Source organism: Bubalus bubalis, chromosome 21 (genome assembly GCF_019923935.1).
Source record: "Bubalus bubalis isolate 160015118507 breed Murrah chromosome 21, NDDB_SH_1, whole genome shotgun sequence".
Classification (NCBI taxonomy): Eukaryota; Metazoa; Chordata; class Mammalia; order Artiodactyla; family Bovidae; genus Bubalus; species Bubalus bubalis.
In genome coordinates this window covers 39,005,292-39,032,607 of record NC_059177.1, presented here as the reverse complement: position 1 = coordinate 39,032,607, position 27,316 = coordinate 39,005,292, and the positions used below count along the sequence as shown (strand labels likewise).

The window sequence follows — 27,316 nt, the reverse complement described above, 5'->3', positions numbered from 1 at the left end:
TAAGACTCCGGTAATTTCTTGCCCATGTAAACCTTCTTCTGTGTTTCTATCCATTTCTTCAGGCGTCTCTTCTAATCACATTTGACTATCATCATGTTTTTATATGTTTTTCTCACCCATTTGACTGCAACATATTCAAAAAGAGACACTATGTCTGTAATCCCCATGCCTAGGTCGAATCTGGAATAAAATGGATGGTGGATGAATTAGTAAAGAATGAAACCCTTTTATTTTGTTTTCATCCTTCATACATCTGTTATGAATACGTTAGTATTCATTTCTGAAGTTGAGTTTGGGGAGGTGATGGTGGCCAGTGACTGGGGAGTGAGTAAAGGCTCTGGGCTTTTGGATGTCTATAGTTTCTTTCTTTTGGCTGTTGTTCAGCATCTAAAAGCATGTCTAAAAATCTTGGTAACCTCCCTGTATATTTCCTTCTCTAGGAAGTCCAGCGCTGCACGGCTGATATGAACATCACTGCAGAACATTCCAATCATCCAGATAACAAGCACAAAAACAGATACATCAATATTTTAGCATGTGAGTAATAAACTTTAAACTATCTTCAACTGCAAGGAAATGAAATCTTCCTGCTGGGTATGAGCTGAAATGCAAGCCGTTGGAATCAGGATGCCAAGAGGGCATTACACGTGCAAGTTGGCCCATCTTCTTCAACAATGTGTAAGAAGAAGAAGTGGGGACATCCTCTGCCCCCTTAGTGTTTCATGAAGCTGCCAGATCTCTGTTGTCATAATCAGGCGATCAAAGGAAATGTTCTGAGCTTTACTGTTTTTACATGAAGTGATTTCATATCCAGTGTTGGGAACCAAAGTTTAATGTCACGTGGCTAGCCTAACATTTTAACCCATGAGAGCCAAGCTTTTTAATGCAAATGGAAATACTGAGAGCTGAATTGAGGAAGCTGAATTTCAGAACAGTCTTTCCAAAGATTAGGTAATTGGTTTATTTCAGTCCTTGTGGCCTACGTGTTTAGTCCTGTCCAAAACATTTCCAGGGCCATGAGTAACCTGGAAGTTTAGGAGCAAATAAAGAGTTCTTCTTACAGAGCCTCAAGGCTGCTAGGAGGACAGGCCACTTCTGTGGCTGGAAGGCCACTTTTCACAGACACCGAGACTTGACTCACTGGCTGAAAATACACACTTCGATATTGGGAGCAGGAGCACAGATGTTTATGGTTAATGTACATATGGTTTCATGTAATAGTGTGTTTAAAGTTACACACCACTGTAGACAGATTTTTAATAATACTTTCAGTTCAGTTGCTCAGTCGTGTCCAACTCTTTGCAACCCCATGAGTCACAGCACGCCAGGCCTCCCTGTCCATCACCAACTCCCAGAGTTCACTGAAACCCATATCCATCGAGTCGGTGATGCCATCCAACCATCTCATCCTCTGTCGTCCCCTTCTCCCCCTGCCCCCAGTCCCTCCCAGCATCAGGGTCTTTTCCAATGAGTCAACTCTTCACATGAGGTGGCCAAAGTACTGGAGTTTCAGCTTTAGCATCAGTCATTCCAGTGAACACCCAGGACTGATCTCCTTTAGGATGGACTGGTTGGATCTCCTTGCAGTCCAAGGGACTCTCAAGAGTCTTCTCCAACACTACAGTTTCAAAAGCATCAATCCTTCGGCGCTCAGCTTTCTTCACAGTCCCAACTCTCACATCCATACATGACCACTGGAAAAACCGTAGCCTTGACTAGACGAATCTTTGTTGGCAAAGTAGTATCTCTGCTTTTGAATATGCTATCTAGGTTGGTCATAACTTTCCTTCCAAGGAGTAAGCGTCTTTTAATTTCATGGCTGCAATCACCATCTGCAGTGATTTTGGAGCCCCCCAAAATAAAGTCTGACACTGTTTCCACTGTTTCCCCATCTATTTCCCATGAAGTGATGGGACCAGATGCCATGATCTTAGTTTTCTGAATGTTGAGCTTTAAGCCAACTTTTTCACTCTCCTCTTTCACTTTCATCAAGAGGCTTTTTAGTTCCTCTTCACCTTCTGCCATAAGGGTGGTGTCATCTGCAGTGAGATATAATTTATATAACATACACAATTCACCCATTTTCAAGATAATTTGATTTTAAATTTAATTTCAGTGGTTTTTAGTATAGTCAAAGAGTTGTACAACCATCACCACTGTCTAATTTTAGAATATTTTAATCACCTCAACATGAAACCCCTTATCCATGAGCAGTCACTTCTAATTCCTCCTGTTCCCAAGTCCCTAAAAACCACGTAGCTACTTTCTTTCTCTGTGTGTTTGCCTATTCTGAGTATTTCATCTAAATGGAATCATAACTGTACGTGCCCTTTGTGTCTGGATGCTTCTATCTGCATGATGTTGTTAAAAGGTACACAGGGCGTTGCTTTTATGCCTGAATAATACTTCACGGTATAGATATACCATGTTTATTCATTTCTCAGTGGACATTTGAGTTGTTTCTACTTTCTGTCATTAATAATGCTGCTATGAGCATTTGTGTATAAGGTTCTATACAGACATCTATTTTCAGTTCCCTGGGGTATATACTTAGGAATAGAATACCTAGGTCATATGGTAACGTTATGTTTAATATTTTGAGGAACTGCCCAACTGTTTACCAAAGTGGCTGCACCATTTTACATTCTCAGCAGCAATATATGCAGGTTCTAGTGTTTCCACATCTTTGCCAACACTCGTTACGTTGTTTTTTTTTCTGATAATAGCCATGGTGATGAGCTTGAAGTGGTATCTCACTGTAGTTGCGGTTTTAATTGGCATTTCACAGTGATTAGTGATGTTGAACATTTTTTCATGTGTTTGTTGGCCACCTTTCTGTCTTTTTTAGAGAAATGTCTATTTAGATCCTTTGCTCGTTTTTATATTTGTTTACTCATCTTTCTATTGTTGAATTCTTTATACATTATAGATACAAATATATATATATAATTTGCAAATATTTTCTTACATTCGCCATGTCATCTTTTCACTTCCTCGATAATGTCCTTTGAGGTACCAACTTTTAAAAGTTTGGTGAAACACAGTTTTTTTTTTTTTTTCTTTTGTTTCCTGTGCTCTTGTCATATGTAATGAACCAGTGCCTAATCCAAGATTGTAAATATATACCTTTTTTTTTTTTTTTGTCAGCATCTTCTGGTCTTAGCTCTTACATTTAGGTCTTTGACCCGTTTGCGTTAATTTTTGTATATAGTGTGAGGTGTAAGGGTCCAGCTTCATTCTTCTGTATGTTAATATCCAGTTGTCTCAGCACCATTTTTTAAAAAGTTTCTTCTTTCTCTCCATAATGAATTGTCTTAAGCACTGCACAGAAAATCAGCTGACCACAGGCGTGAGGGTTTGTTCCATGCTTTGATTTCTTTCCTGCTGGTCCGTATGTCTGTCTTTACGTCAGTGTCACACCGTCTTGGTCACTGACTGACCACGGCTTTGTAGTAAGTTTTGAAATTGGAAACTGTGAATCCTTCAACTGTGGCCTTCTTTGTCAAGATTCTTTTGGCTATTTTGGATCCTTTGTTTTTCATATGAATTTCAGGACCTCCCTATTACTACAAAAAGTGTAGCTGGAATTTTAATACAGATTATGGTCATTCTGTAGACTGATACGGGGAACACTGCCATATTAACAGAATTAGGTCTGCCAATTTATGAAGATAGGACATCTCTCCATTTATGTAGGACATCTTTTATTTCTTTCAGCAATGTCTTATAATCTGTATGCTACAAGTATTAAGCTTTTGTTAAATATATTTCTAAGTATATTATCCTTTTGCATGGAATTGTTTCCTTGGTGTTTTCAGACTGTGGACAGAAGTGTGATTGATTTTTGTATGCTGATCTTGTATCTTATCAACTTGACTGAACTTATTTATTAGTTCTAACAGTTGTTTAACACTTATTTCTTGTCTTTTTGGTCATAGCCATTCTAACAGGTGTGAGATGCACATTTCCCTGAAGATTGGTAGTGGTTGAGCTCCTTTTCATGTGCCCATTGGCCAGCTATAGATCTGCTTTGGGAACATGTATATTTAGGTCCTCTGCCCATGTTTTAATTGATTGCTGGTTTTGCTAGCTGTTGATTTGTATGCGTTCTTTTTATATTTTGCTTATCAACCCCTTATCAGATATATGAGTTACAAGTACTTTCTCCCATTCAGTAAAGCTGCCTTTTTCTTTTGTTGATGCTTTCTTTTGCCATACAGAAGCTTTTTAGTTTGATGTGGTCCCACATGTTTATTTCTGCTTTTGTTGCTTTTGGTGTCAGATTGAAAAAAAATCACTGCCAAGACCTATGTCAAGGAGCTTTCTTCTCTGTTTTCTTCCAGGAGTTTTATGATTTCAGGCCTTAAATTCAGTTTCAATCCATTTTGACTTAATTTTTATGTATGCTGTAATATAGTAATCTAGTTTCATTCTTTGCATATGACTGCCCATTTTTCCCAGCCCCACTTATTGAAGAGACTGTCCTTTCCCCATCGTGTGTTCTTGGCTTGTTTGTCACAAATAAATTGATTGTATATGTGTGGGTTTATTTCTGGACTCTCTCATCTGTTTCATTGATATATGTGTCTGTCTTTATGCTAGTACTTTTCAAATTATTATAGCTTTATAATATAATTTGAAACCAGGGGTATGATGCCTCCAGCCTTGTCCTTCTTTCTCAAGATTGCTTTGGCTGTTTGAGTTCTTTTATGGTTCCATACACATTTTAGGATTGTTTGTTCTATCTCTGTGGAAAGTAGCATTGGAATTTTGATAGGGATTGCACTGAATCTGTAGATTGATTTCCAGTCCATCCATGAGCATAGCATATCTTTCCATTTATTCATGTCTTCAGTTTCTTTTTCAGTGTTTTACAGTCTTCAACATACAGGTCTTTCACCTCCTTAAATAAGTTTATTCCTAGGTATTTTCTTCTTTTTGAGACGATAATAAAAGGGACTGTTTTCTCAATTTATCTTTCTGATAATTCATTCTTAGTGTATAGAAATTCAATAGATTTCTGTATGTTGATTTTGTATGTTGCAGCTTTACTAAATTCATTTATTAGTTCTAACAGTTGTTTCATGGAGTCTTTCATGGTTTTCTATATATAATGTCATGTCATCTGCAAATGGTGACAGTTTTACTTCTTCCTTTCAGTTTGGATGTTTTTCATTTCTTTTTCTGGCCTAAATGCTCTGGCTAGGACTTCCAGTACCATGACAAATAAAAATGGCAAGAATGGACATTCTTGTCTTGTTCCCAATCTTGGAAAACTTTCAGCTTTTCATCTTTGAGTATGATGTTAGCTGTGGACTTGTCTTATATGACCTTAGGGTTTCTATGTACAACCTCATGTCATCTGTGAGTGTAGTTTTACTTCTAGAAAAAGTTTTAGAAGAACTAAAAGTCATTTTTTGATAAGAGTATTTGTTTCAGTTATCTGAGAGAAGGAGAAAAAGAGAACAAGGAAGAAGAGTCAAACTTTTCTTTTCTCACCAGTCTTTGGATGGATTGACTCGGGCAGTGTTTGTTGATCAGCTCAGTCAAGGCTCAATTCTCTGAGACTGTGAGGAATTGTCCATCTGCAGACCTCATTTCTGACCACAGCAGTCAGGCAGAGATATACATACATATATGCCTCACATATGTCCACATCACTCTCTCCACCATGGCAGCGTCTACTTTAGTGACCTCACTGCCTTAGCTAAAAGTATGTGGCAAAGAGGGAGGAAGTCAGAGCAACTCTGTGTGATGTGCTCAAGCCATTTCTGGTTAGATGTGTTTGTACTTTCACAAGTTTACTTGAGGTATAATGTTCACAAATTCAAATTGGGTGTTTTATTTTCACAAGTTCAGAGAGTTAGGTTTTGGTACTATCTCGGCTCCTTGGTCAGATTCTGGGCACATCACCCATCACTTAGGTCTTCCCCTATATTAATGCTTTCATATAGCAGAGAATAGCATGGAAGTGTCATGGAACAAGTAGAATTAGTCCATGAATGTGCTGGATACACAATATAGGAAGAGCCTTTTCTCATGGAACCATCACAGCTTTCAAAGCAGACGTGTATGCCACCTCCAGTATTTATCTTTTTTAGCCAGTCTTTGACCTTTTTGATTGACTATGAAGAATGCAACTTGAGTATGTGTTCTTATTTGTCAGTCTGTGAGATAACAATATAATGCTACAGAGTTTGAATCCGGATGCCTTAAGAGAATATTTTCATGTGGGGCCCCTGTTTAGATTCAACAGGCAGCCCCTGTTTAGATTCACTGCAGTCTGTGCATTTCTCAGCACAAAAGCAGTTCAGAGTTCAAGAATGTGGAGGGCTTTCCAGAAGTGCATGAAGTAGTCTGAGGTCAGTAATGTCCATGCTAATCCACTCATTGGACTTCTTTTCGAACTAGCCTTTTATGATCATGATTATAAATAGAAATGTAAATCAGCTTTTGCCCATTCTCTTTCTAGCTAGAGGGGGGAAAAAAAAGTATGACCTCAGCTTTCTTCTGTTTGTTACCTTATAAATACAAGCTCCTTCTGTTGGACAACCAGAGGCACATATCAGCACTCACCTTTTGTTCATAGGCAAAGGTTAAGTGGGTCTTGAATCTGATCACGGACTTCAGATGCCTGCGTTGAGATTACTCTGAGAAGCAAGCTCCAGTTCCCTCAGTTACTCAGGGTCTACTGGGGTGGTGGGGAGTCCAGCTGAGTGGCATCTCCTAAAAATTGATGTTCTGGACTTGATATAATAATCACCTTTTTATATCTGTATCAGTGGAGAGGGGATGGAACATAGGTAATCAAAGATCTTGGAAACTTGTTTTAAAATGTAGGATAAGGGAATTTCAGAGGGTTGCATCTTGAATCATTTTACATGAACTAATAAGGACCACTATTTGCATTTCTTGCATATCAGCACTCACAGATCAGAGCATGCAGTGGGAGTGTCCCCGTGATATGCAGAGGGGTCCCAATGCTGTAGCTTTGACGTTTTAGTTGTTCTTCTGCCAAAAGCTTTCCCAGGGCCCTCTGGGAGATGCCACATTGCCTCTCTGCTTTGTTGTGTGCTTCAGAATGCTGCTAGTTTTTGAATCATACATTTTGTTTTTGCTTTTGTTTCTTTCTTACCCTCTATAGATGATCACAGTAGGGTGAAGTTAAGACCTTTACCAGGAAAAGACTCTAAGCACAGCGACTACATTAATGCAAACTATGTCGATGTAAGTCAGAAATGTTTTCCTAAACCTGTTTCTGATAAATGAAGGGTGCTGCTGAGACGGTTGAATGTGTTTTCATACTGCACAGAGCTTTCATGAAAAACACAGCCTATTCAGTATGGAAGGCGCTTGAATTATTAACCGGGCTGTGGTACTGCCTTCATCTCACTGTGCTGTGTCATCTCTGAAGGGTTACAACAAAGCGAAAGCCTACATCGCCACCCAGGGACCGTTAAAGTCCACGTTTGAAGATTTCTGGAGAATGATTTGGGAACAAAACACTGGAATCATTGTCATGATTACGAACCTTGTGGAAAAAGGAAGAGTAAGAACTTTTACTCATGTACCTTCACTCAAAAAATTACTTGTGGAGTGTCTGCTGTAGGGCAGAAACTTGATAAGGCCAGAAGATTAGAGAAATGAGAAGTGTCCACCATGCCAGGAAAGTGGGCACTTTCCAGAGGGGGTTAAACATGATGATCAAGGTGAATAGGTTATCTTTAGGTGTTAATCTGCCTTTCTCAAATAGATTAACAATACATTTATAAAAGTCTTTTTAAAAAAGATGAATAAGGTATTAATTAGGAGGATGCTGCAAAATGCATGGACATATTCTATAGTACAGACAACTTTTTAAAGAGCTAATGTTTGAGGTGAGATTTAAGCAATGAAAGAGAAGGCATAAGAGTCACACAGATGTGAAAAGAGAAGGAAGGACATTCTAAGTACAGTGGGAAGAAAGACAAAAGTAGGGACGGTGGAAGAAACGCAGCGTATAGTCAAGGAAATACTAGTAGTTCAAATCCAGGGGAGTAAAGACTGCTTAAACACCTCGACCGTCTCTAAGAGAATCTTTTTTAAAGACGATGAGTCATAGTTTAACTTTATCAGATTTTGAACTTACATTAGATATTAATTAATTAATGGAATGGAATAGAATAAGGTTCCAGGCTCTAGTCCCTCCTCAGAATCACTACTGCCTCACCTCGTGGAGTCAAAATTGGCGACCAGTTTTTAACACAAAGGCTCTCACAGTTACAAGAGACTTTCCCTTTTCCCCCGCTTCGTGTATTTAGCCACATATGGTATGGCATATTGGATCTTAGTTCCCCGGTGAGGGATCCAACCTGCACCCCCTGCATTGCAAGTGCAGAGTGTTAACCACTGGACCACCAGGGAAGTCCCGCAAGGGACTTTTCTTTTACCTGTGAATGCAGGCCAACCTCCCAAATGATACTTAATCTTCCTTGGTAACATACCCACACTTCGTATGGGTCAAATATACAGGACTCTTCTTAGACCCTCTTTCAAGTACATCGTGAGATGCAGAATGGTCACAAATACTAGGCCCAGTCCTCAAATGATCTAGCCCACACGTGTCCCAAGATTAACCTCTGCAGGGGTCGCAGCTGCCTGCAAGGACTGCAGCCCATTCACTCCTGATTTAGTCAGCCACGTGGTGAGAGTACCTGTGTTTCAACAGTGCTATTTGAAACCACAGTGGCACTGTGGTATTACCAACAGCGGCATTGTGGTATCGATTATAGTTATAATTTACAACTTTTTTTGTTTATCTTTTTTGCAGCGAAAATGTGATCAGTACTGGCCCACCGAGAACAGTGAGGAGTATGGAAACGTTATTGTCACCCTGAAGAGCACAAAAGTACATGCCTGCTACACTGTTCGTCGTTTCTCAGTCAGAAATACAAAAGTGAAGAAGGTATTGAAGGGGTTGGGTGGGCTGCCAGGGCGTCTCTTTTTAAACTAGTATGAAAATCACTGTGCGACCAAGGCCAACTCTCATAACCAACTTGGTGTTTTTTTTTTTTTTTTTAAGTATTTTTGAAACGTTTTTTTCACAACTCTCTTGATTGACATCAATGTATGGTGTGAAAGATATTGGCAGAGCACATAATAGAATTTAACTGGCCTGACTGAGTTCTTTAATCTCTTCATGAAGGAGGCTTCATTTGGAGTAGGGGAGGGACAAAAGGTCCTCTGAGGTTTTGGTAACCAGCAAATATGGCAGCATCTGTTTGGTAATTTAGGTTTTTAAATCTAATTTTCTGAAGGATTTAAAGCATTGTTTCCCAACATGTGTCCCGAGGACACATTTGCAAAACTCAAATTCTGTGATTCAGTGTGGAAAATGAGTGCTACATGAGCCTGAATTCCTCCTTAAAAATTTACAAGGAAAACAAGTACCCAGTGTGCCAGAGTAAGGAAACCAATGTAACTCTGTCGTGTTTCCTAATGTGATTTAACACTAAAGAACTCTTACCATCCTGAGAATCACCCTTGTGGAAATGCCGCTTTCAAGTTTTCTCAGTTCCTCTTGTTGAAAATCCACTGTCCCACTGAGACTCATAGATCACTCTAGCAGTCCTGGGAACTCAGGACAGATGCTCATTAGGACAGTGTGGAGTGTTACTTACTCTGCGGAGGCTTAGGTAGGCAGCTGTTGGTAGCAATGGTTCATTTATTTTTCTAGGCTTGGACGTCTTTGGGAATGCGATAAAACTGTCTGCCTCTTGCCCCAGAAGAATTCACATTTACTCAGGTTTTTGTATACCATTTCAGTGGCTCTGAAGCCCATTCATGGTCCAGGGTTAACAGTCCTTTCCATGTGTATTTTTCTTCCCAAGAATGGCAGAAGTATTATACATAAAGATCAGTAGCACTGTCTTTATCTATGTTCTCTACACCAGAGCTGTTAGTTGGTTCAAGCTAACCAATAACCAGTTTATACTCATGAAGTATAATGTCCATTAGGCATGGAAACACCTTAGGTATTTAAATGTGGCCCACTTACTCTTATGTTAGAAATGCCTTAAGTCAGAGGAGGATGTCAAATAGGAATGTCTGGCGTTTTGCACACTGACAGTAGGAACTGAAAATGAGGAAGAAAAAGGAAAAGGAGAGGTAACTGGGGAATTGATAATCAAGGACATCCAAGCCCTGTAGCACAGGGCCAAGCACCCTACAGTGTTCAGTGTCGATGGATTCATGACCCTGAATCATCAAAAACATTTTTAAAGTTTACAAGTATTGGTAATAATAATAAAGAACACATCACAGAAACTGATCTATTTGAAGAAGACTGTCAACCAAAGTTGAAATGTAAAAAGTTCAGCCACTTAAAGGAAAACAACTCTCAAAAATTCATTTTGAAAGGGACAGATAAATTGACTGTTGCCTTGGACTCTGGACATTGAAAAGGATCTTCCCCACACTTCCTGGAGGTTGCAAGCACGTGCCCTGCGGCTCCTAAAGGATCAGCCTGGACAGTGGAGAAGGAATGGGAGTCCTGGCGCAGAGTCAGAGGAGCTGGGGCAGGAAGTCAGGAAATGGAAGTTGTTGTTTAGTTGCTAAGTTGTGTCAGACTCTTTGCAACCCCATGGACTGCAGCCCGCCAGGCTCCTCTATCCATGGGATTTCCCAGGCAAGAGTACTGGAGCCGGTTGCCATTCCTTTCTCCAGGGGATCTTCCTGACCCAGAGATAGAACCTCGCGTCTCCTGCACTGGCAGGTGGATTCTTGACTGCTGAGCCATCAGGGAAGCACCTAGGAAATAGAAACCTTGTAGGCAAATTACTGAGCTCTTTGGATAGCAGATCCAGAAAAATGAAATATGAAACATTCATTCCTGGTGCAGAATGAAATCATGTTCTCTTCTATGAGGTATCTGAGCCTTCTCATCCAGCTGGGTCGTGTCCTCATTTGTGGCCTGAGAGGACCTCAGAGAGGATATCAGCAGTTAGGGCGAATGAGAACAGAGGTTGGGATTCCTGCCATCCTTACAGCATCTTCATCTAGAATGCCCACTGTAGGCTTAAAGACATGCTTTCTCGCCTGTCTCTTAGGGGCAGAAGGGAAATCCCAAGGGGCGGCAGAATGAACGTGTAGTGATCCAGTACCACTACACGCAGTGGCCCGACATGGGAGTTCCGGAGTACGCCCTCCCAGTGCTGACCTTCGTGAGGAGGTCCTCGGCAGCCCGCACGCCGGAGATGGGGCCTGTCCTGGTGCACTGCAGGTGAGGACCGCCCGACTGGGGAGGCAGGGGCTGCGGGCCTGCCACTGCTCTGACACCGAGCTAGAGTCTTCCACCCCAAACTGGGACCACGGAGACTTGTGAGGGTTACAGGAGGTCACTATAGTCCTCTAATAGTAAGAAAGCAGCTGCTGCTTGTTAGGGTAAAACAGAATGAACTCTTTGAGGATGAGTCTCCAGTTTTTATAACACCATCTCATTATTGATAAAATCCAGCGTTATTTTATAAGGCAATTGTTGGTAGCTCCTAATATATAAAAACCTTAAACACAAGTTTAGAACTTCCCACACTATAAACTTTGAGGCTTTTTTTTTTGGTTTGGTTTTTAATTTTTAGTGAAGTATAGTTGCTTTAGAGTGTTTGTTAGTTTTTGCTGTACAGCAAAGTGAATCAGCTATGTGTATACATATATCCCCTGTTTTTTGGATTTCCTTTCCATTTAGAGCACCACAGAGCATTGAGGAGCTTTTGAGTTTTTGAATATGGCTTTTCTGTAGGGTTTCTCCAAAGAATAGTATTTATTTTCTGGGTGAAAGGCTTTCAGCTTATAGGTACTATATAAAATACCTTTGTAAAGCACATAAAAAGCCTGTTTTCCCTTCTAAACTACCTTAAACAACCTTAGTAAATAGTAACATTAATGCGCAGTTGTGTCCAACTCTACGATCCCATACCCTCCAGGCTCCTCTGCCCGTGGGGTTTCTCAAGCAAGAATACTAGAGTGGGTTGCCATTTCCTTCTTCAGGGGAATCTCCCCGACCCTGGGATCGAACCCATGTCTCTTGTGTCTCCTGCATTGGCAGGCGGATTCTTTACACTGAGCCACCTGGAAATCAACCTCAGCTGGTTGTTTAAAAATGCTTTTAGTGTATTTTTTTATTTATTGAAGGATAATTGCTTTGCAGAAATTTGTTTCTGTCAAACCTCAACATGAGTCAGCCATAGGTATACATATATCCCCTCCCTTTTGAACCTCCCTCCCATATCCCGCCCCATCCCGCCCCTCTAGGTTGATACAGAGCCCCCGTTTGAGTTTCCTGAGCCATACTGGATTGCTTGGCTTGGGCGTTCAGACAGATGTTGCTGCCTCTGTGATGTGTGTTACATGGCTGCACAGCTTCCTTGGCACTTCTTTGGGGCAGCTCCCCTAATAGGCACCCACAGAGCAGTGGGAGTTGGAGCCTGTCTTCTGTTTAGAGTGCCACAAGAACTCTCCATATTTGCTAATCCATTTACAATCACTAAAACAGAAGAGAGAGTCTACCAGAGAGCTTGTGTCTCAGCAGAGTTGTGTCAGACGGGGAACCTGCTAGGGGGATGGGAGCAGAGATTCTGCCCAAAAGAAGTTTGTTGTTCAATATGGCAGAACTCGGGTCTCCCTATTTTTCTGAAATAACAGTTAGGATGTGGGATTAAAGAGGCTGGCTTTTCCAGGTGGGCTCTTCCTAGTCCACCTCTGGATTATGGAAGGAAAGTATCCTTTTCAACAGGAACTTTCCAATACTGAGCCCACTGGGGAGTCTGGTGGGCAGAAAGCGGTTGTGTTGAAAGGACGATGGGCTCCCCCAGGATTGCTGGGGGAGTGGGGGAGCCAGGTGATGCCTCCGAAGGAGTGCTTCTGGTGTGGGCACGCGGCTGCCAGGAGGGATGCCTTGGACTCCCTGGCATCATGGACTTAGATCCTTTTGCTTGAGCTACAAGGAGGGCCAAGAAAGCTCGTGTGTAGCTTATATATATTTTATTTAAGTATACATAGTCTCTATTTTCATGCAAGGTATGAAGGTAGCCTTCCCTCCTCATCAAGACTCAAGAGGGAGGAAGGATCCTCTTGTCGTTTGTGGACGTTCTCCATTCATCATAACCTGCGCCGGGTCCCCCGAACAGCAGGGTTATTTCTCAGGGCCTTAGAGAGGCGGAGGATGGTTTCCGCGGTCCGTGCCGGGGTCGAGCAGCAGGTGTGCTAGGTGAGGTCTGCCTTTCTTCCAGCGCTGGTGTGGGCCGGACAGGCACCTACATCGTCATTGACAGCATGCTGCAGCAGATAAAAGACAAAAGCACAGTCAACGTCCTGGGGTTCCTGAAGCATATCAGGACTCAGCGCAACTACCTCGTCCAGACTGAGGTGAGGGGAGACTGCGCGGCCACGTGGGGTCTCCGTGCGCTGGAACGAAAGGGTGAAGGAGCGGCAGCAGACAGGGCTGGGAGAGATCTACAGGGGTTTGGATTGGAAGGTGTCCTGACGAGGATATCTGGTTGTTCCCCACTTCTGTGTGGATGTGAAATGAAGCTGGGACACTGTACCCAGCGCTGTGTATTCGTTGCTCTGGGAGTTAAACATTGTCTGGCCTGAGAGGATGGTTCTAAAGCCCTCCAGTGAACATGCGTTTCCCCGTTGCATGTTCGGAGCGTGGTGTGGAGTACAGAACCGACATCAACGCAGTCCCTGCCCTCAAGCCGCTTCTGGCGGATTAGGAAGTGAGTACTGAGGGAATTCACCGAGAGCTCCCTGCCAGGGGAGGAGCTCCTTGAAGGCAGATTTCCTGCAGGAAACAGGTGGTATCCCGTCACAACTCACCTCGGTGACCGTCATGTCCTCTGCCTTGTAGGAGCAGTACATTTTCATCCACGATGCCTTGTTGGAAGCCATTCTTGGAAAGGAGACTGAAGTGTCTTCCAGTCAGCTGCACAGTTACGTTAATAGCATCCTCATACCAGGAGTAGGAGGCAAGACACGACTGGAAAAACAGTTCAAGGTACTGCTTTCAATACATTTCTTTGGGCAAAAAGCAAGGAGGTAAAGAAATGCCTTGAGTTTAGGGGTCATGTCTTTTTTGCATGAATGTTTAGACTGAGATGGATTACTTTGTGTACTCCTGAGACGTAATACATGGGAAAATCAAGCTGCGACTTGACTGTAGGTGTCTGAGTAGACAGTGCCGTGCTATATTTTCTTCTGTACAGTTTACAACTTTATTTGAACATAAACACTTGCCCCAGGCCACAGTGACATAATATGTTGTTGTTCCAATCAAAAATTTTCTGACCTAATTTACCTTACCCTTATGAAGAACGGCTATTTGTTGACATTATCTTAAAAGCTGAGCTCTTTGAAAGACTATCCCAGTAGATGATTTAGAAACTAAAAAAGACTTACTAAACAAAACTAGAGAAAAGGTTAATTTTTCCTAAATGGGGTTTTTTTCTCTTTGATAGGGGCACAGGGTGTGAAGACAGTTAGGGTTATATGGAATTGAGTGAAATTAGGTGAAAAGAGAGACTATAAGAACTATTAAAGTAATTAAGGTCAGAGCAGTTTAGCCATCTCAAAAGTATGAATGCCTCCTATTTAGCAGTCTCTCATTAGACTTTAAAAGTCTGTCTTTTTTGCACATTGTTCTGTTTCTCATTTTGTGTCAAGATAAAAAGAATGAGATGAATCACTGCAGTTTTCATTTTCATGGTAAAACTTTCCGTAGACGCTGAAACCTTCCTTTGAATCTCCGCTGAAGAAATGAGACTGTCAAGCAAATGATAACAAGTGATATGGAATGAAAAATAGATTAATTTCACCAGGTTCAGTCATAACAACTTTATATTTCCAGGTCTCCTTTTATAATGTCCTACCCACTCTAAAAACCATTAAGTTAATTAATAGTGAGGACATAGTGTCTTATTTTGAATGTTGAAAATGAATTCTTTAAAAATACTTATTTTGTTAAAAAAATGATTTTTTATTGGGGCATAGCCAGTTAACAATGTTGTGATAGTTTAAGGTGGACAGCAAAGGGACTCAGCCATATATAGACATGTATCCATTCTCCCCCAAAACTCCTCTCCCATCCAGGCTGCCACGTAGCACTGAGCAGAGTTCCCTGTACTCTACAGTACCTCTTTGTTGGTTATCCATTTTAAATATAGCAGTGTTGAGTACCAGTATTTTTAAAATTCTGCCGTTGGTTCCTGAAACATTTGTTTATACCTTGTTTTAAAAAATTCATCAAAGGAGACTGGGTTGTTTATTCTTTTACAGGTGTAGAACTTACCTAGAAAGAAAACACAAGAAACAGAAACTCAGGCTGCCTCCAGGGCCCTGGACAGTGTAGCTGTAAAGCAGGTAGAGCAGGAGACCGTTCCCAGACACTCTAGTAGAGAGTGTATGGGAAAATCCACAGTAATTCAATAAATCCAAAGAATTCATTCAGTCAATCCACATTATTCAATAAATACTGCTTACATAGAGCCTGCCGTCAAGAAACCTAAGGCCTAAAAGTAAGTAAAACAAGACTCAGTCCACTGAGACAGTTGTGAAAAGTGCCACCAGTGAGACACAAAGTGTTCTTAGGGTGCAGAAACATTCAAAAGCCATCAGTTATCTGATCATTGGCATTTCTGCCAGATCATCAAGCAGATGCGATCAGTTATAGCTTTGTTTTTGTTCTGTTGTCTTTCCAAGCTTTATTGAGATAGAATTCTTAGTTTAGGGGACACAAGGTATGATTTGATGTTTATGTACATACTGAAAGATGTTTGCCACAGTAAGTTAACACATGCACAAATATAGTCCTTTGAATGAGACTTTCAATGAACGAAAATGCTGCTTTTCTTTCAGCTGGTCACACAGTGCAATGCAAAATATGTGGAATGCTTCAGTGCTCAGAAAGAGTGCAACAAAGAAAAGAACCGAAACTCTTCAGTCGTGCCATGTAAGATCTTAACATCAGTTCAACTTGACTGTGTTTTTCTTTTCTTGAGATTTTGTGTGTTAGGTAAAGAGGCAACCACCACCACGGGGAAAAGTTATACTTAGGACAAACAGGACAGATGGGAGGGGCAGCTGTCCGCACCAGGAAGTTGCTGTGTCTATGGGACAGGAAATCTAGCTTCAAGTTCACCTCGAGATTGAAGAGTTAGGGTATTTCTACCATGTCTTAGCTTAAAACCCTAAAAAGAAAGGTAAAGTCGTTGTCACTGTGGCGTGAATGCTCTCTGAAAATAGAGAGTCCTGGTTTAATCTGTCCAACTGGAACTACAATTATTAAATTATCCTGTCAACTGAGACCAAGACACTTTATAGGTGGTGACCATCATATAAGTAACTTGGGACTCAGCAGAGGACATTGTGTGTATGCTATAGAAACAGACATAGGGAATCGGTGGAGAGATTCTCTTGATTGAAAAAGGCCAAGATTTTCTAAGTGCTTCCTGAACAGAAAGATAGAGAGGTAAGGGGATGTGGAAGAGCAGAGTGCAGTATGTTGGTCTAATTGTAGGAACATCAGACCGGGGTCAACAGTGACCTCAGCTCCTCTTTCGTCTCTAGCTTCTTCGTGACCTGCTGAGAAAGTGTCTCCCACAGTTGCATGTTATTCCCATAATGCCTGCGTCCCTCTGGGCACATGCAGATGGACGTGTAAAGTGCCCTTTTACATTCAGTCTTAGCTGATAATGCTTTAGCTTGGTTAACAACATAGGTAAATCTTAAAAAGAAACAGGACCCAAAAAGAAACAGGAGCTAAGGGACTCTATGGCTCATCAGGTAACTCTGAGAAGGTGCTGTTGATGGTGTGTGGGTAACCAAGGCAAATGTGTTTGTTTTTTTTTTTTGTCATAGCTGAACGTGCTCGAGTGGGTCTTGCACCGTTGCCTGGAATGAAAGGAACGGACTACATTAATGCTTCTTATATCATGGTGAGAGTCAACAGTTAGTTATAAGTGAAGCCGATTACACTGAATGGTGCTAAAGAGCAGACACCACCTATGCGGCTTTGATTATTCAAATACTTTCTCAATGTGTAATATCAAAATTTGAGGGATTTCTGCATCTGGAAACCTTTAACAAAGAATACCTAATCCATGAGGACACAAAAATGCTTAAACAAGCTTGTTAAGGAAGTGATCTTATTGATTTCACCCATCTAGTCTTGGAATACATGTTGAAATTACTGTTAAGTAAAAACAGCAGGGGGAATGAGAAGTGAATAGGACATGGAGAGAAAACTGTCTCTACGTGTTAGCAGAAGTACATCTAAAAATTAGCCAAGTGCACTGAGAGCCTCTTTGGATTGTTTCAGTGAGGTTAGCACCATGCTGGTCTTATTTCATGAATGTGTTTGACTATCGTGGAGTTAGAATAAGATGCTCATAATCGCTGGTTTTTCATCTTCCTAACTAAAGGGCTATTACAGGAGCAATGAGTTTATTATAACCCAGCACCCTCTGCCGCACACCACCAAGGACTTCTGGAGGATGATTTGGGATCACAACGCGCAGATCATCGTCATGCTGCCGGACAACCAGAGCTTGGTGAGTGAGGCGCGCCTGTTCTGCATTTCTGGGCCCGTGAGGCCGCGCGCATTCATGACCTTGGAATAGGGCTGTAGTGTCTGCATGCGCTGGGGGAGGGAATGCAGACTGCTCATTTCATAGGTCTGCTCCAATCCTTGATTTCTGATTCCTGGTGGTAGGACCCCTCAACTCTACTGTACACGGTAGGTGACAGAAGGTTTTGGAAAAAAGTTCTGTCTCCAACCTCACTAGTGTATGAACTGACCCTGATCTCTTAGTTGCCACATGTCACTGTTGAAAACAAATGAGCAGTAACAGTAGTCAACGTGTATTGATTATATGAGCTTGTTTTCACATGTATTAGCTCATTAAATCATTTCTACAACTTGCTGACATAGGTACTCTCTTCACCTCCTTTAGGAGCTCAGAAAACTGAGGGAACTAGTTTGCCCAGGGGCATATATACAAATAATTACAGCCATGATTTGATTCACTTGCCTTATTTTGTTATTGTATATGTCCGACCCCACATCATAGAAATGTTTCCCAGCCAAAAAAAAAAAAAAATCATTATCAAAAGTACTAATAATGTATCATCATTTACCCCCCCATTCCATAGGCAAGCCAGATCTGTTACAGGGAAGGAAGGAGAAAAGGAGAGGCTTTTTTGTTGGAAATTAACAGTGCTTTTTAAAGACCTCGACTAAGCTACTAATTTTTTCTCCTCCCTTTAGTCCTTCCCTATTGAGGTCTCCAGACTTCCCGGTGGATCAGAGGTAAAGAATCCACCTGCCAATGCAGGACACCTGGGTTAGGAAGATCCCCTGGAGAAGGAAATGGCAACCCACTCCAGTGTTCTTGCCTGGGAAATCCCATGCACAGAGGAGCCTGGCGGGCTACAGTCCAGTGGGTCACAAAGAGTCAGACACGACTTAGCAACTGAACAACAACTGAGGTGTCTAAGACCCTAGAGGAGAAGGGTGCGCACGTTTATGAAAACAAGTTTGAGTGTTACCGCTGCATTCTCATTGCCCGAAGTTTTCAATCAGTTGGGTCTTCAGAAGTTACTATGAGGACATGGAAGCACACAGTAAAAACAAAAACAAAAACGATCTGCTTCCTTGAGTGTCAAGAGTAGTGAGTTTTTTAATCAGCAAAGAACAGCATGTGACTGAACCCCTAGTCTTGATGACATGCGTTTGACTGTGTGCCCAGTCAGTAGGAACTTCACTTTGTCGCTTTCTGCTCCAGCTTCAGAATACCAAGACTGCTTCTGTGTGATAGAATGGCAACAGAGTTGAGAATCTTAAGCTAAAAACTGGAGTGTAAATTTTCAAATTAGCTGGCAATAGGGGTCTATTCTGTTTGGCATATGGAAATTGGAGGCATTTAGGGTTGTTAAAACGTGCATTTGTTGGATGAGTCAGTGTTTTGTTATCCTCCCTGAACAGAGGACAGCCACTGAAAGCGGCTCTGCCCACAAGCTCATTTGCATGGGCAGGCGAGTGGGAGCCTGGATCCAGTAAGTCTGCGGTACGGACAGCGAGGCTGCAGGCCCAGGCCTGTCGCTTCCGGGTCTCTCTCGGGCCCACGGAGGCGATGCTGGAATCCTGCGTGTCCGCGCTCATAGCTCAGAGGTGGAAAGTCAGATGTAGTGTTTTCTAAGGGCTTTCCTGCTGGCTGAATCGATAAAGAATCTGCCTGCAATGCAGAAGACCTGTGTTCGATCCCTGGGTTGGGAAGATCCCCTGGAGGAGGAAATGGCAACCCACTCCAGAATTCTTGCCTGGAGAATGCCATGGACAGAGGAACCTGGTGGGCTATACAGCCCATGGGGTCGCAAGGAGCCGGACACGATGATGTCTCTGCATTTTTTGTTTGCTTTGTTATTTATCACTGCTGTAACTTTACAAGACCATGGTTCTGTGGATGGCCCAGAAGTCACTGTGGCCAAGGCATCTGTGCCTTATCCATGAGCAAAATACCCGGGAGACCAGAGGTCCTACTGAAGTCAGTAGCATTGTTTCTTTGTAATAGTCTGTCAAGTTGAGCCCTTATTCCCTAGTTTACTGTCTTGTGTTCAAAACTATCTTTCTGCCTTTCTTCCACCATTTTGTTAGTTGCTCGGTTGTGGGCTTTGTGACCCCCGTGGACTGTAGCCCACCAGACTACTCTGTCCATGGGGTTCTCCAGGCAAGAAAACCCGAGTGGGTTGCCATTACTAACTCCTTTTGGCAGTTGGTAGGCCAATTAGAGAATTTCTAATTCATATTATCATCATAATCGTTATTTGGGGTATATAGTTTTATTATTCCCACTTTTCTGTTACGGAAATTAAGGCTTAGTCAGATTATTCAGGGTCATATCCAGTCCTATGCTTAATCTGTGTATTTGGTCAAATTTAGAGGCCTTGTTCATCATTATGTCATTGTTGTTTTAGTTGCTTAGTGGTATCTGACTTTGTAACCCTACGGACTATATCCCGCCAGGCTTTTCTGTGCATGGGATTTCCCAGGCAAGAACACTGGAGTGGGTTGCCATTCCCTTCTCCAGCGGATCTTCCTGACTCAGGGATCAAACCCACGTCTCCTGCATTGCAAGTGTCTTCTTTACCGCTGATCCACCAGAATATCCGTTAAAAGAGTTCTAATTCCATATCCTAGGGCACAGTGTATTAAAATCCAAGACAGTTACAGACTTCTTTTGTATAGACTAAACCCGATTGCTAATCTGTTTCCCCTTATGCTGAGCTTTAAAAATAAAAATGTACTTGGCAATAAGCTATATTGAAACTTGAAAGGGTGATAAGTCTTATTGGACTGTTGGCTCATTTCTAATGCAACAATGTAAGATTAAACAAAACCTTGCTATGAACATTATTCAGAATTATTTCTGACTTCACTAGTATAGTGTCTAGGCTTTTTCAGGAAAATGCCCATAGAAATCTATATATTACAAGCAAACTGTAATTTGCCATTTGAACTGATGAGAAAAAGGAGACGAGGCTCATCATGATGATTTATTTCTCAGTCTCCAACCTAGGCAATGGTTATCTTTGTTCATAGTTTTCAGGGAAAGAATTCAAGTATCAAGCCTGAATATTGTATTAGTTTCAGATGTAAAGCTAAGTGATTTAGTTATTTTTTCTGATTCTTTTCCATTACAGGTTATTATAAGATATTTGAATATTGCTCCCTGAGCTGTAAATTGTTATTGCTTATCTATTGTATGTACTGTAGTTTGTTACTGAATATTTATCTTTAATCTTAAAGTAGATAAACATTTAAAGCTTGCCTGATTCAAGACTGAAAGACTTGAAGTCTTAACATTGACAGCTTAACTGCCCTTTTACAAAGCAGCTTATACTTATAGCTAGCATGCTTATTTATGGACCTGTCTGAGCCTTGGTGTTTTCATCTACAAAGACGGAAGATAAAAACCTCCTTCCCTCACTAGTGTATTAAGAAAAGTACATAAGATAATGTTTACAAAAAGTCTTTTGGAAAATGCTAGTCAACTTGTAGAACTCTTAATAACATAATCCATAGAACAACAATTAGCATATCTTAATTGCATTAAGCCACTGTGAAATAATAAAATTGATAGGATAGGAGATCATATCTCCTTTTTTATTCTCACACTTAACCATTACACAGCATTTCTCAGCTAGGGGTTAGACATCCCCTACAGAAGGAGCCTTTTTGGTTGTTAGAGTAACATAGATGAGAGGTGCCAAAAAATAGTGATTGTGTTTTACAATAAAATATAATAACCACTGACCTCAGCATGATGCAATATGAGTATATCAATAATTCTATGAACCAAACTTAAAAGATGATCCCAAATTATGGGAAATTGCAAACATAAGAAATTGGTACGAAAATTCAAGAACAAATGGTTGACAGCCCTGCAGAAGAATTTTTTTTTTCTTTGGTGCCTGTAGGCTGAAGATGAGTTTGTGTACTGGCCCAGTCGAGAAGAATCCATGAACTGTGAGGCCTTTACCGTCACCCTTATCAGCAAAGACAGACTGTGCCTCTCTAATGAAGAGCAAATCATCATCCATGACTTTATCCTTGAAGCTACACAGGTAACCCTAACCTCAGGCCCTTGGTAACAGCTGTACCTGGGTCCTGGGTGATTCTAAGTGACAATGAAGTAATATACCACCCTGAGGACAGGCCCGGGTGTCCTGAGTATGACCTAATTTTAAATGTGCACACTTCCTTTTTTGCTTCCTTCAAGTATTTGCTTTTTCCAGGTGGAAGGATGAAATGTAGCAGTTCCTCTGATTAACCATGCATACAAATAGGCTTGTTGACCTGATTGTAAGAACAATATACTAGAGCTCTGTGGTTACTTTGCCATCAGAAATGTAAGCCTTACAATATAATATGTTGCAGAGGTGATAATATTAAGACTATACATTAAAAAAAATACACAACATTTTGATGAGTAATTAACTATCTTCCTATGGAGTGGTTAAGAGGGGAGTTATCTTATTTAGTAAATTAAATACTGATGTCCTTTCCCCTTCCTTGTTTTTATTTTTATAGATAAGATAGAATAGGATATAAAGTCTCTTATAGTTTGTTGTCCCTTAAAATGTTTGCCTGAACAGGATTCTATTTCACTAGGATAACCTCATTTGTTGCTTCCCTGGTGGCCTAGCAGTAAAGAAGCTGCCTGCAGTTCAGGAGACACAGGTTCAATCACTGGGACAGGAAGCTCCCCTGGAGAAGGAAATGGCAACCCACCCCAGTATCCTTGCCTGGAGAATGCCATGGACGGAGGAGCATGACTGTAGTTCATGGCGTCAGATAGGATTCGGACACAAGTGTAGCAACTACTCTACCACACCACCGAGCTCGTTTGCTCCCTGTCAGGCGGACCTCCCCAGTACTTTCCTCCTCACAGCGGTTTGGGTCTCCTGGCAATCATGACATTTTTCAGTTGTCTATACTATGTACTTCCCCAGGAGCAAGTTCTAGTTGTTAAGACTATAGACAGGATGAAGTGAAGAATGACCTGTGACTCATGTCATGCTGCTTGCAGGATGACTATGTCCTCGAAGTTCGACATTTCCAGTGTCCCAAATGGCCCAACCCGGATGCCCCCATCAGCAGTACTTTCGAGCTTATCAACGTCATTAAGGAAGAGGCCTTGACAAGGGATGGCCCCACCATTGTCCATGATGAGTATGTACCAGTTTTTTTCATTTTCCTGTTGCACTGTGATAGGAGGAGGGAGGAAAGAGAGACTTCACAAGCCCTCTCTCTGCGTGCGACAATTCCAGGATATTTCTAATGTGCATATGCTGTGGTTTCTAGTGTGTACCTGTGTAAAATGTGCATTTTAGTTTGTCAAAGGCTTCAGGTTCTCCTGGAGTATAGGTTCATCTTTCTAGATAGTACTGTATATTAGCCTACCACAATATATCTGCATGCTTCCCTAGGTTTTCTGTTTCAGTAATACAAACTAGACAATAATTTACATGTTTACATTTATATTAATTTACATGTCATAGTTTATACTGTCTTTAAATCCTTACACTGATTTTCAACCAACACTAGGTAGAATACCTTTTAAAACATGTTTAGTTGATTAGTAATCAAAAAGTTAACTCTTAATAATACTTATAGTTTACAGTGTGTTTTGAAGTTGACCATCTCTGGAGGTTTAAAGATAAAGCATGATTTGCTTTTAGCTCAAAGCTGCTAAGCGTCTGAATGGAGTTCAAACCCAGCGTACTGTCACTTGAATGAGAGGGACAGGGTCCTAGATATACCTAATGGTGTACGAATATCTGGAGTCAGACTTCATAGGTGGGACTTGACCTGCCAGACGGTGGCAGATGGTTTCAAATCTCACAAGCCTCTGCCCCAAGTTCCAAGGTAGGTAGCTTCCTTAGTCAGCAAGTTGTTAGGCGTTTACTGTTCAATTACCACCCCCTCTGCTAGTGTAGCTATTGATACATTGCACAGTAAAGCTTATAAAATAAGCCTTTGCCTTGAACTGTCACTGCCGTAGGAAATGCACAGAGACTGCTGGCTGAGGTCAGTACTTCACCAGTTTGAAGCAAGCCACATGATCGGCTCCTTCCAAGGAGTCTGATGGTCTTTTTAAAATAGTGACTATTCCAAAATGGTAGCCTGCCTCTTAGATTAAGAAGAATTAAGAGGCCACAGTCTATGGTGCCCCAAGAGTTGGACAAAAGTTAAACCACCAGCAGTAAGATCCCTGGAAGCAGTAGTGTTTAAATGACACAGCCTCAAAAGAACTAGGTACTTGCTCCTGGTCTATAGGATACGCAGTGATAGCAGAAAGGGAGGACCGCTTCTAGAGTACCCCCTCCCCAACTAATCTGGGTTAGCTTTTCAAATACCTTCTGGATTTTACCAGCTTTTAGCAATAGCAATTCAGACCAAATGCTAATGCTGCTGCCCAGTTTTGTGGCGGATTTTGTGGTATTAATAGTTCTCCAAGGATCTGCCCTTAAGTCAGGAATGCAGCTGATTTTATATTAGAGGATGGAGAAGGGGGGGGAGTACAATTTTAACAGAACTGTTTGATTCATTCATCTACATACAGCTTTGGGGTGGACTGTCTTAGGCAGTGATTTTCATTTGACACTACATGCTGCATATGTTAGCTCTGGACTTAATCAGATATAGCTTGTTCTTAGGTCTAAATAAGAAAAGAGCAAGCTAATCCTACACTCGTGCATCTTCACATGTTACATAGGCGAGCTGGATGAAAAGCCCCTGGAGATCAAGTGTTCATTCATTTATCCACCATCTTTGAGAGAGAAGTGAGTCCATTAAAACTATTTTTCTACATTACTTGAGCAAATTTGAAGCTTTTAAGTAGTTGCTCTAGTACAGCACTCTGAATGCCAGTTAACTTTCAGTTTCCATCTTACCTTTTGCACCTCTAAATATCCCTTCCTGCTAGCCTACAGACACCTCAAGTCTAGTATCTGTAGGTCCGAACTCAGCCTCCCATCCTGCTCCCATCCACTTAGTTGTACAAACCAGAAAGACATCAAAGTCCTTCTTGTGCCCCCTCACCTCCACGTATCGTTGGCCCCCGGGGCTTGCAGATGCTCCACACGCTTTCAGTACACTTTCCAAATCCTTCTGCAATCTGGTTGAAGTCTACTGCCCTCTGGCTACCATCCCAGTCCTCCTGTTCTTTCATTCCACACACACCTCAAAAGGCACTCTCTTTGAAATTGTCTCTGATTCATCCCAGAGGTGATCATTTACAGACAGCACATCTTTACCAGTGCCATTCCTGTTTATCAGATCCGCTTCTCACTGCTTGTATACATGACTGTCAGCCCCACAATGCAGAGACCAGCAGTGCAAACCCATTTGTCCCATTCTCCGTAGAGTGAAGCCCCATGCCTGACAAACAGTGGGTAGTAGATAATACTGGTATGAGTTGGTACCGTGTTTCAAGTTAGGATGACTTACCCATTATTTAGGATATGTGCTTATGTATGAACTTTCCCCGGAGAGCCTTGTTTTTGTTATTTTACCTGCTTCCATTCATCTGTGGACTATAAAGCCAATTTACAAGGTTTTTTAAGCTCTGTCAAAAAATAGATGGGTGCTTCCACTGACAGAGAGTTAAACTTCTAGCACACAAACTCGGTGCTGTCTGCCTGGTCCTTACAGCTGTGTGCCAGGTGAATGAGTTTCTAGATAAAACCATCTCTAAGGATAAAACTTCAACGAAAAGTACACTCATTCAGTTTGAGCACAGGCATAGGTTAAAGGCAAACTGCTTTGTTCTCAGCTTCCTATGTTCGTCTGTTCAAGACAGTCCTATCCAGAGGCTGATCTGTATCATTACTGTCAAATGGTAAACACAGAGCCTGTTTTCCTAAGAGTGTGGAACACAGTCATGGTTCTTTCTTACACCATTTTATGAGACAGTAGTAGATTAGACCTTCACTTACAGAACGAAAAGGCTAGTTTCTTGTGTGAAGGCTGCCACCCTGTTGGATGCTAGAGCGGGCTGATTTCATTCAGCAGTTCTCAGGGTGGGATCTGAGGGTCCCCGATTGGGAAGGGCGGCAGGGTGGTCCCTTAAGACCCTTCCAGGTATTCCAAGTGGACACAACAGTTTTCAGAATAATACAAGGATACTGGTTGCCTTGTTCACTCTTACTCTGTCCTGAGTGTACAGTGGAGTTTTTCAGAGCCACCTGGCCCAGATGACATCCCCACTCTGACAGCGAAGGGAATGTGTGCTTGCATGGTTGTGTGTTTCAATGTTTTCTCAGCTCTAATGTCTGATAAAGACTGATAGCTAACAGCCAAATAAGCAAAAGCTCTTTGAGGGGGTTTTCAATAATTGTTAATTGTGACCTGAGATGTATAGCAAATGCTGAAATATATGGACTGCTTTCTGTACCAGCTGCTGTAAAGACACCCCCTCAATTAGAACTAATTGAATCCTTCCTTTAATCCTCAAAATCACCCCATGAGGGGAGTAACTTTAGGATCTGCTCTTCCTGTGTGAGGAAACGAGGGCTGCAGAGGTAGGTCCTAGGGCCTGTGTGCACATGTATCTGGTTAGCAAGGCAGAGCCAGCACCATCTACTAAGGTGTAAGGTCCCGGGTAAAGGGAAAACATAGGAACCCTTGCTCAAAAATTATTACCAGTAAAGCATTTCCAGTTAAAGAAACAATCCTATTTACCATCACATCAAAAAGAATAAAATACCTAGGAATAAACCTATGCAAGGAGGCAAAAGGTCTGCACTCTGAAAACTGTTGAGAGACTGATGAAAGAACTTGAAGACGACACCAACCGATGGAGAGAGAGAATATTGATTCTTCCAATCCAAGAACATGTTAAAATATACTACCCAGGTTAATCTACAGATTTGGTGAATCCCTATCAAATTACTAATGGCATTTTCATGGAACTAGAACAAGAGATTTTTTTAATTTGTATGGAAACACAAAAGATTCCAGATAACCAAAGCAAGCCTGAGAAAGAAAAAAGAACCGGAGGAATCAGGTTTCCTGACTTCAGACTATACTACAAGATACAGAAATACAGACGGGTGGAACAGGGTACAAAGTCCAGAAATAAACCCATGCACTTACAGTCAATTAACGTACAAAGGAGGCAAGAATATACAATGGAGAAAAAACAGTCTTTTCATTAAGCGGTGCTGGGAAAACTGGACACCTACATTTAAATGAAATCTGAATGTTCTCTAACACCATACACATAGACATCACCAGATGGTCAGTACCAAAGTCAGATTAATTATATTATTTGCAGCTGAAGATAAAGAAGCAGTATACAGTCAGCAAAAACAAGATGGGGAGCTGACTGAGGCTCAGATCATGGACTTCTTATTGCAAAATACAGACTCAAATTGAAGAACGTAGGGAAAACCACTAGGCCATTCAGGTCTGACCTAAATCAAGTCTCTGAAAGTTGCTCAGTCATGTCGAACTCTGCGACTCCATGGACTCCTCTACAGTCCATGGAATTCTCCAGGCCAGAATACTGGACTGGGTTCGGTTCAGTTCAGTTCAGTTGCTCAGTCGTGTCCGACTCTTCACGACCCCATGAATTGCAGCACGCCAGGCCTCCCTGTCCCTCACCAACTCCCAGAGTTCACTCAGACTCAGGTCCATCGAGTCAGTGATGCCATCCAGCCATCTCATCCTCTGTCGTCCCCTTCTCCTCCTGCCCCCAATCCCTCCCAGCATCAGAGTCTT

The 27,316-nt window shown here is 41.7% G+C and overlaps 2 protein-coding genes across 8 annotated transcripts in view; one reads left to right on the top strand and one right to left on the bottom strand.

Annotated features, from left to right (window-relative positions):
• PTPRG (protein tyrosine phosphatase receptor type G) overlaps window positions 1-27,316 on the top strand; it is a 786,384-nt gene that overhangs the window by 745,323 nt on the left and 13,745 nt on the right. For all 7 annotated transcript variants that reach the window (XM_006062977.4, XM_006062979.4, XM_025272603.3 and 4 more), the window contains 12 exons: window positions 441-537; window positions 7,145-7,227; window positions 7,415-7,549; window positions 8,810-8,944; window positions 11,088-11,260; window positions 13,266-13,401; window positions 13,886-14,032; window positions 15,889-15,982; window positions 16,891-16,967; window positions 17,454-17,582; window positions 21,508-21,654; window positions 22,620-22,762. In XM_006062977.4, the coding sequence (XP_006063039.1) occupies window positions 441-537; window positions 7,145-7,227; window positions 7,415-7,549; window positions 8,810-8,944; window positions 11,088-11,260; window positions 13,266-13,401; window positions 13,886-14,032; window positions 15,889-15,982; window positions 16,891-16,967; window positions 17,454-17,582; window positions 21,508-21,654; window positions 22,620-22,762 (1,496 nt within the window). The remainder of the gene's footprint in view (window positions 1-440; window positions 538-7,144; window positions 7,228-7,414; window positions 7,550-8,809; window positions 8,945-11,087; window positions 11,261-13,265; window positions 13,402-13,885; window positions 14,033-15,888; window positions 15,983-16,890; window positions 16,968-17,453; window positions 17,583-21,507; window positions 21,655-22,619; window positions 22,763-27,316) is intronic.
• Window positions 13,003-27,316, bottom strand: part of FEZF2 (FEZ family zinc finger 2) — a 126,379-nt gene continuing 112,065 nt past the window's right edge. Inside the window, exons 7-9 of the mRNA XM_045163982.1 lie at window positions 15,259-15,322; window positions 13,855-14,014; window positions 13,003-13,311 (exon numbers count right to left, since the gene is read on the bottom strand). The gene's annotated coding sequence lies outside the window, so the exon portion shown is untranslated. The remainder of the gene's footprint in view (window positions 13,312-13,854; window positions 14,015-15,258; window positions 15,323-27,316) is intronic.